At 39.3% G+C, this 13,366-nt stretch overlaps 1 protein-coding gene across 10 annotated transcripts in view; it reads right to left on the reverse strand.

Moving 5' to 3' along the window:
- MAPKAP1 (MAPK associated protein 1) overlaps positions 1-13,366 on the reverse strand; it is a 332,422-nt gene that overhangs the window by 9,053 nt on the left and 310,003 nt on the right. For all 10 annotated transcript variants that reach the window (XM_074293097.1, XM_074293095.1, XM_074293096.1 and 7 more), the window contains one exon: positions 1,318-1,415. In XM_074293097.1, coding sequence (XP_074149198.1) covers positions 1,318-1,415 — 98 coding nt within the window. The remainder of the gene's footprint in view (positions 1-1,317; positions 1,416-13,366) is intronic.

Here is a 13,366-nt window from a genome sequence, read left to right on the forward strand (position 1 = left end):
GGGTTAATAACTGCCAACCTTATAGGTTAGGAAAGCACTTTGTGTACTGTGTTCACAGGATCCTGCATCCATACATTGTCAGTCAATAAACATTTATTAGGTGACTACTATATGCCAGGCCCTGTGTAGGAAGATAAGTAGGAGAACCAGGAGAGAAGGGCATCCTGAAAACCCCGAGCACAGTGTCAAAGAGAAGAGGGTGAGTGAGGATGCCAGAGGCTACCAAGGAGCTAGGAAAAATGAGGACCGAGGAAAGGCCACTAGGTCTGGAAACTAAGGGGGGGCAGGGAGAGCAGTTTCAGTGGAAGGGCTCATGAAAAAGGAAGAAGGAAAGTGGAGGCACCTGTAGAAGATGACCTTCTCAAGGAGGTTAGGTACAAAGAGCAGAAGGTTTATAGGATGATAGTATGGAAGGGTCAGGGGAGGGCTTTTTGAAGAGGGGGGAGACATGGTATGTTTGTATGTGGGAAGCAGGCTGTAGATGGGGAGAGATCGAAAAGAAGTAACCACATGGGCAATGAATGCGAGGGAGCTAGAGGGGAGGAGGGGCTAGCCTTGGTGAAACAGGAGCAAAGGGAGAGATGGTAGCAGAAGGCACAAGAGGTGACAAGCTGGATGACCTTGTGGCAAATAGCTTCAAGTGTTTCTGTAACATATGAGGTAAGATTCTCAGCAGACAGGATGTGAGCAGAGAAGCCATGAGGTTGGGGAGGGAAGAAAAGGCTTGGAAAAGATTGTGGAGTAGAATAATAAGTTGATAAGGGATGTGCAGTAGGATTGTCTAGAGATACTGAGGACCTAATTGAGGTTGTCAGAAAAGTGAGGTGATCTTCTTCACCTTCTTCAGCAGTGCATTTGTGGGAGTCAAAGTGGTGAATGGTAGGTATGATCCAAGGCTGAGACTTGGCAGGGTGCAGTCAGTGACAGGATTAGGGACTTCAGAACTGAGTATCTTACCAAATGTCAAACTGAAGAAAAGAGGAGAGATGGCTTGGAGGTCACAGTGTAGATGCAGAGACAGAAGGGACCACTGCAATTTTGACACATGGCAAAACTGAGGCCCAAAGAGATTAAATGGCCATTCCATAGGTAAGTTAGGAGATCTGAGATAGGATCTGAACCTTGGTCTTCCCTTCAGTGGAATTCTATATGGAGGGTTGATGGAAAGACATGGGCAAGAATTGTATAGGAGGAAAACTGGCTACAAGCTAGATGTCTAAAGGGAGGAGACCCCCAAACCAATAACATCATGGGGACACTGAAATATCAAAGTATTATCATTACTTAAGATGTCAAATGTCAAAGAAGGGCACCCACCTTCAGCACAATCTCATTGACAGTAGCAGCATCTGACTCAAAGTAGAGATGTTTGTAGTCGTGATTGCTTAGATAGGTAAGTTTAAACATCGCGTGACCTGGAATAAGAAAGAAAAAAGGTCAGAAGACACTTGGGTAAAACATAGCTGAACAGCAGGAGCTGGGCTGGTTCAGAGAGTACCTGGGCAGCTGTGTTACTTCTTCAATGTTTACTGGAAAAAGCCTCCTCTTTTGTCTACAATTTGCAAAGCAGTGAAGTTGCTCACAAGTGATACTTTGACTAAGGTGGGTTGTAGAGGACTGGACCTCTGGAAAGGTATATTTGAACCAAGGACAGAAGGGTGCCTATTGTTAAGAACCTACTCAGTGTGATTGATATGGTGACAGTTGGCACATGTTCAGTTGCTGTAGTGATATAATCGGACATTTAAGGGCTGAGTGGACTGGGAACTAAGAGTCTCAGACACACACAGAGGAGTCTTGGACATAGACACAAGAGAAGACTCCAGATTCCAGATTCTAGACTCTGGACTCCATCTCTGACCAGCTTAGTGGTGGCTCTTCTGCTTTCATCACTTCTCCACCTAAAGACCAAAGCCAGTCCAGAGATCCTCCAGAAAGCTAGCCCAGACATTACAGTGGGTGATACAAAGATTTGTCCAGTGATTCCATGTCTCTCTCTCCTGGGACTCTCAAGAATGCCTGGGATATGCTCAGCAGGGAAACAGAGAGGTTGAGGGAATACTCTAATGCATCTTTCCTGAAGGGAGTTTTGTCAGAAAGCTCCATTAGGCCATTGAGAAGCATCTGAAGCTTCCCACTGCTGCTGTTTTGTTTCGTCCCTACCTTCATCACAAGACACTAGGACTTAAGACAAAAAGGGACTTTTGAGATCTTTTAGAGAAGTTGCATAGAGGAAAGAGACATGAATTTGTAGTGATGTGAAGTCTAGATTTTAATTTTGCCCTTGATATTAGCTGTGTGACATTGGGCAAAATCACAAAACTTCTCTGAGCTTCAGTTTCTTCATCTGTAAAAGAGGATGCTAATACCTCTAGCATTTGCCTCACTAGGGCAAGCTGACCCATGTAACCTTATAGTCCTTTAGACATGTTATTATATCTACTCCCCCTTCTCATCCATGATTCATATACTCGAAGAATGATGTTCTTCCTCCAAAGATATGGGTAAAATTATTCCTTTGCCCCAAAACTTTGGTAAAGTTGAGACTGCAGCTCTAGAGTTGGAAGGACCTCAGATGTCACTTAGTTCAAACTCTTCATTTTGCACATGAGGAAATTCAGGCCCAGGAAGTTAAGGGACTTGCGCACAGGTAGTATCAGGAAGTAGGATTAGAGTCCCAAGCCAGGGCTCTTTCCCCTGTAACATGCTACCTCTTCTGCCTGGAATTCAAAGCTCTCTACAATCTGGAATCAGGCTCCTCTGCAGCTACATATCATACCCTAAGCTTTGCCACATTGTGCTTCCCTATGTCTAGGCCCTGGTAATGACCATTCAAGTACAGTGTCATGGCCTGATTCAGATCCTGTCTCAGATCTCCTAACTTGCCTCTGGAATGGTCATTTAATCTCTCTAAGCCTCAGTTTTGCCATCTTGCTTTTCTAAGATTAGAGGGAAAGACTCTGAGTCCCAAAGTGCCCTCTTGCTACTCAGTGGAGAGGCTGAAACTTGAATCCAAATCTCCTGATTCCAGGATTATTGTCTGATTCCATCTCACCACAAAGCAGCTCAAGTGGGTAACGTAAAATCAAAAATCCAAACAAAACCCCAAACCATTCATCAAATCAGCTCTGGAGTCTATTTTCTGTTAAAGTGGAACTACTTTAGGAAACTATCCACAATGCAATAATTACATGGAGAAGGGAGGGAGGCATTAAAAAAAGTTTTGCAAAAGGCCAATTAACCCCAGAATGATTACTGTAAAAATAAAATCACTATGCTTAAAAGAAAATGACTGTAGCCAGAAGGAGAAATGGCCAATGATAATAATGGCCAATGATAACTAGGTCCTGTTCCAGATAATGCTAATAGTGATATAACAATAATAACAAGGGCTGCTGTTTGCTGCTTTAAGGTTTACAAAATCTTTTCTTCACAATAGTCCAATGGAGAAACAAAGAAACTGAGTCCCATACCCCATTAACATAGTTGATGAGGAGGGCAGGAGGTGGGGAGAGAGAGAAGAGGGAAAAGTGCACTTCAGACTCCAAAGGTGAACTCTTTCTCCTATGGCATACAACAGGAATTAACTGAGATATTTTTTACATTCTTAATTTTGTTTTGTACTTAGATATAAGACCTCTAGAGAAAATGAGATTTCTTATTGGATATCTGTGTTCCTGCATGTGCACATGTTTGGGGGTAGGGAATTGAACCCATATACAATGTGAACTGACCTAGTCACCCTCATCTGTAAAATGGGGATAGTGATCATTCCAACATCTACTTGACAAGGCTGTGGTGAGGAAAGTGCTTTATAAATCATATAACACTGTGAAACTGGGAGCTATTATTATTATATGAGCAACAACTGGGTAAGCTTTGGTTAAAAAACAATTAGCCTCCAGTCTAAATACAATAAATCTCAGGGACACTAGCAGTAGAGTAGAACAAGTAGAGAGAATACTAAATTTGAAGTCAGAAAGGCTTAGGTTATAATCCCACTTCTTTTCTCACCTATAAAATGGGGATTGTGTTAGTGCTTATCTTACAAGGTTACTGTGGGATTCAAATAAGGTATATAAAGAGTTTTACAAACCTCTGAGTGCTATATAAACACCAGCTATTATTATAGCTGATAAGTAGTTTTTTGATTGAGGCCCTAAGTGAGACAGGATAGATATTTGGATAAGATCCTAGTTCTTACTACGTTTACATCTCAATGGTGGGAAGGGGGAAAAGGGGAGAAGAGAGGTATGGTATAAAGTCCCAAGTAAGATTAGTCTGTCAATACAGTGGGGAAAAACAAATAAAACACAATATTTCTTATGTGGTTTGCTTTTCTTCTTAAGGTTGTATGATTTCATTATCATCCCCAAATCTCAAAGCTGGAAGAGACCTCAGAAGTGACCTAGTCCAAACTGTAACTGAATGGGACTTTTTTTTTCTAAGCAACCACAACCTCTCCAAGAGATAATATGGCCTCTGTCCGAGAACCTACAGTGATAGGATTCTCAGGTTCTCCATTGAGACCGAATTCAACCCTCCCATACCTTAATCCTATTTTGATGGTACTGAGCTTCTCCATACTTAGTCAGACAGCTACACTCTCTCCCTCTCCCTCTCCCTCCCTCCCTCCCTCCCTCCCTCCCTCCCTCCCTCCTTCCCTCCCTCTCTCCTTCTCTCTCTCTCTCTCTCTCTCTCTCTCTCTCTCTCTCTCTCTCTCTCTCTCTCTCTCTCTCTCTCTCTCTCTCTCTCTCTCTCTCTCTCTCTCTCTCCAATTGCTGAGACCATCATCAAAATCTTTTCAGGTTAGCAGGTCCTATGGGAGACGGTGTTCCTCTGGCAGAGGCTTGAGAACATAGTGTCACTTCTATGCCATAAGGAGGCATCAGAGGCTGACTTGAGTGGAGGACTACTCCCTTAGAAATTAAAATTCGACATAATACTTTGTATTAAGCCTTTTCATCAATTTTCCTGTTAATTTATGCAGCACCCTGGTAAGAGATATTAATTAATTAATAATATATCACCCACATTACTGTAAGTTCACCTCTTTCCCGGAGAAATCTTTATTAGAGTCTTTATTTACAGTAGCTAATTCTTCAGATATCCAAAAATAAACTGATGTATGTTGTAAATTTGTGACCAGAGAATTTCAGTCCGCTGTACTTTATCCTGGTACATTAATGAAACATCATTAAGATACACTAATCATGACTGTAAATTCTACCCTGAAAAATTAGCTAATAATTTTTAAAAAACCACTTTAAATTACTTGATAAATTAAGCTTTGGTGGGACTAAATGTTAGTGCTCTCAAGTGAAAGTGATTCCAGTGTGGAGGAACTTATCCAGTGATAAGGAGCTAAATGTGGCGTTAGAGGAATATCACAGCTTCCTTAATGTGTAAACATGTAGAAAACATGGGAGATCTATCTGGTGAAATCATAGTCATATATGGTGATGACACAATTTGAAAGGAAGATATGGATGAAGTTACAAGAGACATCATTATAAAGAGCATGACAAGAATTCAGTGAGAAGGAATTCCCTTGGAAAGGAATCAAACATGGATCTGATCAAGAATCCCTTTTGGCAAGTGGTTCTTCAGGATATGCTTGAAGGCCTTCAGCAATAAAGAAATCCTAGACCACCTCTTGAGAGAGCCAATTCCACCAAGACATTATTGAACTGAACTGCATTTTATCAGTAGATAATTTCCCCTCATATGGAGCTAAAATCTGCTTTTGTAGCTTCACAGACTGAATGCAGTTCTGCCCATTAGTACCAAGAAAAACAAGTTTCCACTGCATTCTTCAATGTGATGATGCTTCAAATGCTTGTCAAATATGGCATCATGCCAAAGAACACTAGCTTTTAGAGTTGTGCAAGACCCTAGAAATTATCCTATTCGGTCTTCTGCCAAGCTGAAAGGACTTTGATGATGGCCTCAGCAATTGGACTATGTGTGTATCTAGCTGTCTGGCTGGCTAAATACCATCAAAATAAGATTAAGGCATGGAAGGACTGAATTCTGTCTCAATGGAGAGCCTGAAAATCCTACCACTGTGGGTTCTTGGACAGAAGCCATATTATCTCTTGGAGGGGTTGTGCTTGTTTAAAAAAAAAAAATCCCATTCTGTTACTGTTTGGACTAGATCACATCTGAAGTCACTTCCAGTTTTGAGATATGGGGATGATAATGAAATCTTACAACCTTAAGAAGAAAAGCAAACCACATAACAATTTTGTAGACAAGGAAGATGAAGACCAGATAGGTTAAGTGATATGCCCAAAGTCCCACAGGTAGTTAAGAGGCAGAGCCAACATTTGAACCCTGATCTTTGAACACTAACCTCATCTCCCACACATCATCTCTGCTCTAGGCTAAGCATCACCAGGTACTTCAACCCATCTTCTTGTGTTGTGGCCTCTAGTACCTCTAGCCTGTGCTTACTCTTCTTCTTCATCATCATCTTCAGCACAGCTAACATTTATATAGTGTTTTATGAATACTCATTTGATTCTCATAACACTGGGAAATGAGAACTATTATTATCCCTCATTTACAAATGAGGAAACAGGGGGCAGCTAGGTGGCGCAGTGGATAGAGCACCAGCCTTGAATTCAGGAGGACCAGAGTTCAAATCTGATCTCAGACACTTCCTAGCTGTGTGACCCTGGGAAAGTCACTTAACCCCAGCCTCAAAAAACAAAACAAACAAAAAAAAAACACCCCAAAAAACAAATGAGGAAACAGAAGCAATCAGAAGTTCAGTGATTTGGTATATGAGGTCAGATTTAAAATTAGCTTTAGCACTCTATGCACTTAAAATTAGCTTTAGCACTCTATGCACTAAGACTGCAGGTTCTCTCTCAAATATGGCAGGTAGAACTGGACACGATACTCCAGAGAGAGAACTACCTAGGACAAAACAAAGGAAGCTCTTTCTTCACTTCCTATTGATAACAAATTAGCTAACAAAGAACATTGCTATACCTGTTATCCTGAAGGCACAAAGGAAGGGGCCCGAAATAATCAGGGTCTGTGGTCCTTAATGTGTCTGATTTCTTGGACCATTTATAATACCTGTTCTTGTTTGTCTCTTATCTCTACTCCTTTCTTCCCTTATGTCTTTGAATGATATTTAGCTTTTTAAAAAATAATTGACTCAAGAAACATTATGATTTTATTAGAAAAAAACAAATCTTTTAGATATTAAAAAATTACATTTTGACATTCAACATACATCCCTGTTTCTCTCCCACTTCTTTCTCCTTCTCCTTCCTTCCCTGTCTCCTTTCCTCTTTCTTATTATTTCTTCTACTGCTGCATGGTGGCAGGATCAATTAATGACAGTAGGGGAGTACACCTGTATTTATACTTCTAGTTCTCTGTCTGAATTTCCCTCTTAAGAGTTATAGTAGAGATGTAGTAGATTATAATTCAGAATACCTGCTTGTGTCACTAACTCATTCTGAGACAGTGGACATGCTCACTTCCCTTCTCTGGATCTAAGTTTCCCCTTATAAATGAAATAAGTGGGTTAGGAAGAAGGCCTGGAAAATCCCTTCCAGTTTTAATGCTGGATGTAAGATCTTATTAAGATTTCTTGAGGACAAAATTTTCAGGAAACATTTTATTTAAGAAGAACTTGAAGTAGTCAGATGAACCACTACATGGAATTCCCAGTCCCTCTGTTTTTGTCTGCCTACATTTTTTTATTTCCTTCACAGCTAATTGTACACTCTTTCAAAGTCTGATTTCTTTTGAACAGCAAAACAACTGCTTGGACATGTATACATATATTGCATTTAATTTATACTTTAACATATATTGGTCAACCTGCCATGGGGGGAGGGGGGAAGGAGGGAAAAAATCAGAACAAAAGATTTGGCAATTGTCAATGTTGTAAAATTACCCATGCATATATTTGGTAAATAAAAACTATTAAATAAAAAAAAAAGTAGTCAGTTATAAACTTCTGAAGACTTAACATGTTTATGTATATGACAAAATTTTAAGGAAAAAAATTATTGCCAGGTGCAAAATGTGAGGAATCTTGAGTTTCAGAACCCGAGTTCCAAATCCCAAGCTGTGGTACTGATGACCTATGAGACCTTAGTAAATCATAAAATCTTTCTGGGTCTTGGTTTTCCAATTTCTGCTGGAAGGAGCTGGCCAGAATTCCAATATTACATATGCCTTATTTAAGGTCTCTTCTATCTAACATTCTCTGTTCTAAGGGCTCTTCCTTTGACTTTCTAAAGTTCCTTTAGGATCAAACAAAAAGTCCTGGACTTGGAGAACATAGATTCAAGTCCTAGTTCTGTCCCTTACTCTGTATAACCATAGGCAAGACAGTTAACCTCTCTGGGCCTTGATCCCTTTTCAAAATAATGTTTTTTAAAATGTATAAAATAAATAGGAAACCAATTACATTGAATTACAGTTACTGGGGAAAAAACCGCCAATGAGATTTGTGGAACATAGGATGATCTTTAAATATTTCAGATTCTAAATCTATGTTTCAATATCCCAAGGCTTTAAATGTTATATATTTTGAGTGCCCCTTCAGTTCCAACATTGCATATTTTAAGGTCTCTTCTATCTCTAACATTCTGCCTTCTAAGATCCCTTTTACCTTTGCCATTTTATGTTTCAAGGTCCTTCTTGCACTAACATTCTATGTTATAAAGTTTTTTCAAGTTCTAATATTCTGCATTTTATGATCAACATAGATACATGCTAGAAAAACAACATAGTATAAAGGAAGACGCATTGCCTCTGAAAACTGGGATAAGTTTTTTTTTTTTTTTAAACTTCTTTGTGTTTCAGTTTCCTCTCATTAAAATGAGATGTTGGCCTCCAGATCCTTTCTAACATGATTCTATATTCAAAGGTTTCTTTGAGAAGTAGCATTCTCTGGCCTAAGGTTTTTTCCCCCAGTCTTGATATTCCATGATCTATGCCCTAACATTCTATAATTCTAAGAGTTACCAAAGTAGGTCTTTGGATTGGTTTGAGATCACTATCAACTGGAGTGAGGATTCATCCTGTTGACAACTGAACTCCCTTCCCTCCCCACCACCTTATGAAATGTGTGGCAGGGTTTCGATTTTGCTTTTTAGAAGAGAGAGGACTGGGAAGTGATAAGAAAGGAGTGGGAGAAAGGCAAGAAAGTTCATGAGACAGAGGGATGACTGCGGTGGATGGGTAAGGGAAGCCTGTGCTAAAGGACTGTATTGTGGCCATCACTTAATAACAGCCTGATGGGGCTCACCAGTCTTTGTGGTTTCCCTAATTAGTATTAGTATTACTCCCCAATTAGTATTCACCTGGAACCCCCATCTGAGAAACAATGGAAACTGCCAGAAATAATGGAGAAATGTGCCCAACTTTCACTGTACCTCTCTTACACCTGTGATTTATTTGCTCTTTCTAGCTCTAGCATTCACACAGCTGACAGAAGCAAAATGTAGAACTTTATTTCAAGTACTTATTTGGGGATTTTAAAGAGTCAGCCCTTTTACCGACAATTACAGAGCAATAGATGTCAATAACAGTGTTATATACTATGGAATAGAAAGCAAAAAACCATCAGTCACCAGAGATGTCCCCCTCTGCTCTCCCCTCCTTGCCCTCTTGAAGAAATTCAGAGAGAACCAGAGAGTTCATAAATACAAGAATAACCCACCTACTATTGTTAACTGATCTCACAAAAATACAACATTAAGAGAAACAATGTTAGAAAGGACAGTTGGTTCCAAAGGAACAATGTTCATGCTGAGAAGCAATGGGACAAGGAGGTTAGTGCCCACATAGACTCAAGTGCTTGGTCAGATTGCTGCTGATCATTCAATTTATATCTTGGCTGATATTCCTGGCCAGTTTTATGTAATGCAGTGGACAGAACAGAGCCTCGGAGTCAGAAGAGCCATTTCCCAATTTTTGGCTTCTTTTTTCTGCAAAAGTGGGCTAGTAAAACCTCATCCCATAGATTTTTTTGGGGGAATGCACTTTGTAAACTTTTAAGTGTTTAAGAAATGTGTGCCATGAGTAGAATGTATTACTGCAAAAGAAAAGTCTGGGGCAACATTCTGAGTGTGTTTGCACAGACCAGCATTAGCAACAATGTTCTGACTTGGCCCCTTCTGGCTAGTTGCCAAAATAATTTTCCTAATGCAAAAATCAGAGTATGTTTCTATCTTTTCCAAAGCCCTTCAAAGTCTTCATTGTCCTCAGGATAAAATGCAAACTCTTCCTGATATTCAAGACCTTTCAAACCAGGATTCAATTTACCTTTTTAGTTTATTTCATCCTATTCTTTTCATACCTATTACATTCTATTCATCACAGACCACTAATTGGTTCTTGACCTTGTTTAGCTATCTTCTGCTTCTGCTCATTTGTGCAAGCCTTCTATCACATCAGGAATATATTCCTTTCTTATCTCTGGGAAAATCTCTTCCTTCCTTTAAGATTCCCATCTGGTATATCTCTTTTTCTATAAACATCTCAGCTCAAGGTGATCTCAAATTTCCTAGAGTATTTGCAATATTCCTATCATGTAAATAACCTATATCTAGTATTGTACTTATGTGTTGCTGTTTTCTAACTTCCTCTGTCTCCATTAGATCACATGTACTTCAAAGGGAGTAACTGTTATTTTTCATCTGTATCCAAGCAATGAGCATGGTGTTTGGAACATAGTAGATTCTTAAAATGTTTGCTAAATTGAAAAATGTCTGTATGCCTCCCTGACCATCACATAGTAGGCACTCATTTCACAGGGATTGCTTTGTTCCTGTGTAGATGTTCTCAAGATTTCTCCCCCAACTGCTTCCCCAGCTTCTCTTCAGCCACACAGCTAACAGACAATCTTGGTACAATTCCATTTGAAGCCAAAACCTTAGGGACAATGATAACCCACTTAGGTTTGTTCTTCACTGGCTCTCAACCCCCATTTGCCACTGTTACAACCCCATTCTCTGTTTCTCACTGATTTATCCTTTATTCCCATTTCTCTCTGCACTCACTTCCCACTCAAAAGCTATCCAAGCCTTTCACTGTGCTCTCTGATATGCCTGGCTGGCATGGTAACAAACTAGCTTTCATCTTACATCCTTATACATTTTCATTTCTTGCTTGCTCCATCTTCCTGAATTTACATCTGGCTCTCTTGTGATGACCCAGCTTTCCTGGCTGCCCTTTCCAGCACTCTTTGCACTTTTACTTATACTCCACCACTCACTGGTGATAATATGTGTGCTCAAGTATGTGTGTTGAGAGGGAGGAGGGAGTTAGAATATTTCCCACTGCCACTTCCAAGATCTCCCATTTAGTAAGCTCTCCTTATCTGAGGTTCTAAAAACAAAAACAAAAACATAAGAGTCTCCTTCCTTTGTCAACGAGTTGAGTTCTTTGCTCCTCTACAATTCCAGACCTAAGAGCAGGTATGTTGATACCAACCAATACCACCCTAAATTCCTAATTCTTTTTTCTGACTTTTATCTCCAAGATATTCTTCCATTCCACTAGAGTTGCACACAGAGGAAGACATAGCTTTGATCTTGCCAACACCCTCAAGTGTTCCACATTTATGAAATTCTTTCATCTGATCATAAATCTCTTGTTACTCTATCTCTCTTTGCCTTGCAACTTCAAACTTTGTTCTTCATCTTTATCAGACCTTTCTTTCCTTCATTCCCTTCACCCATCAGTTCTTTCTCAGACTATCCCCCCCCCCTTGCATTGTCTACCCTCTTTTCTTTTTCCAATCTTGGTCCCTTGGTGAATCACTGCAATTTAACATTGTCTTCTCTTTATCCCTTAGTCTATCTAAGATCTTGCCCTGCCCAACTCTAGCAATACGCCACCTTTGCTCCTAACTTAGATGATATTGCACAATGCTGAAGAAAGTCATAAAACTCTACTGACTGATCCAGTACAAGTCTGTTACCTCTTTTCAACTAGGCTCTCACAGTAGTAAGGCAGTTCTTTTGTACTGTCCCAACTGATTAACTATGCTATTCACAAAAGCAGGTTTTTTCAATTCTTTTTAATCTGCAAATCTTTTATAAATAATTTCCTTCCCTCTATTTTTTTTTGAGTTGAGGACCCTACATTATATGTCACTGAAAAAATTGAGACTACTTGCTGTGAGCTCTCTTTTTCCCTTTTCCATTCTTCAAGTGTTTTTTGTCACTATTTCCTCCTCTACTCCTCCCATCCCCCATCCCATTTCACATGAAGTAGTGGCCCTTCCCTTTTCTGAGACAAACCCTTCTCCATCCACTAATGATCCTATTCCACCCCAGTGTCTCCAAGAGACTGTCTCCTTGATTATTCCTACTTCCACTAATCTTCAATCTCTTTCTACTAGCTACTTCCCTACAATTTAGAAATAAGCCCATGAATCAAAAAAAAAAAAAAAAAAAATCCTCACTGTCCTCAAAAAATCATTATATTCTCACTATCGTCTTAGATCTCCCTTTTGTGATTAAACTCCTTGAGAAGTCTATCTACAATAGGTGCTTCTATTTCCTTTTATTTCTCTAATTTTTTTACAGTTTGGTTTCTGATCTTATCATTCAGTTGCAATTGAATCTCTCCAAAGTTACTAATGATCTCTTAATTGCCATATCTAAAGGCTTTTTCTCTAATAGGACTAAGAGCATTTTTTTTCATAAAACTATAGGTAGTTTTGATTTTTTCTTCTGAAAATTGCCTGTTGTATCCTTTGAGATCTATCAATTGGGGAATGGCTCTTATTTTTTATAAATTTGATGCAGTTCTACGTTAGGTATATATCTGAGGAATGAGGCTTTTATCAGAAAAAAACTACTATAGAAAATTTTGATGTTACTTCGTTGTCTATGGCACTTCTTAGCATAATGTAATTTCCCTGATTGTCTTTTAATTAGGCCTATTTTTACTTTTGCTTTGTCTGAAATCATGATTGCTACTCCTGCTTTTTTCACTTCAGCTGAAGCATATTATAAATTCTGCTAAAAATTTTTTTCTTAATCACTGTCCTTCTTGACCTCTCTGTAGCTTTTAACATTATCACCCACTTTTCCTTAATATTCTCTTTTCTCTGTTTTCATGACACTATTCTCATTTTCCTACTAGTATGATCATTCCTCTATTTAATTTATTGGGATCTTCATTTTGGTCATGCCCATTAACTATGAGTGTATTCCAAGGCTCTATCTTGGGCCTTCTTTTTTCTCCTTTTATACTATTTCATTTAGTGATTTCATCAGCTCCCATAAATTCAATTATGCTGATGCTGATAATTCTTAAAACTACCTATCCAGTCCTAAACTCTCTGCTAACCCAGAGCCTCACATCTCCAAGTGCC

This window comes from Sminthopsis crassicaudata, chromosome 2, assembly GCF_048593235.1.
Source record: "Sminthopsis crassicaudata isolate SCR6 chromosome 2, ASM4859323v1, whole genome shotgun sequence".
Taxonomy (NCBI): domain Eukaryota; kingdom Metazoa; phylum Chordata; class Mammalia; order Dasyuromorphia; family Dasyuridae; genus Sminthopsis; species Sminthopsis crassicaudata.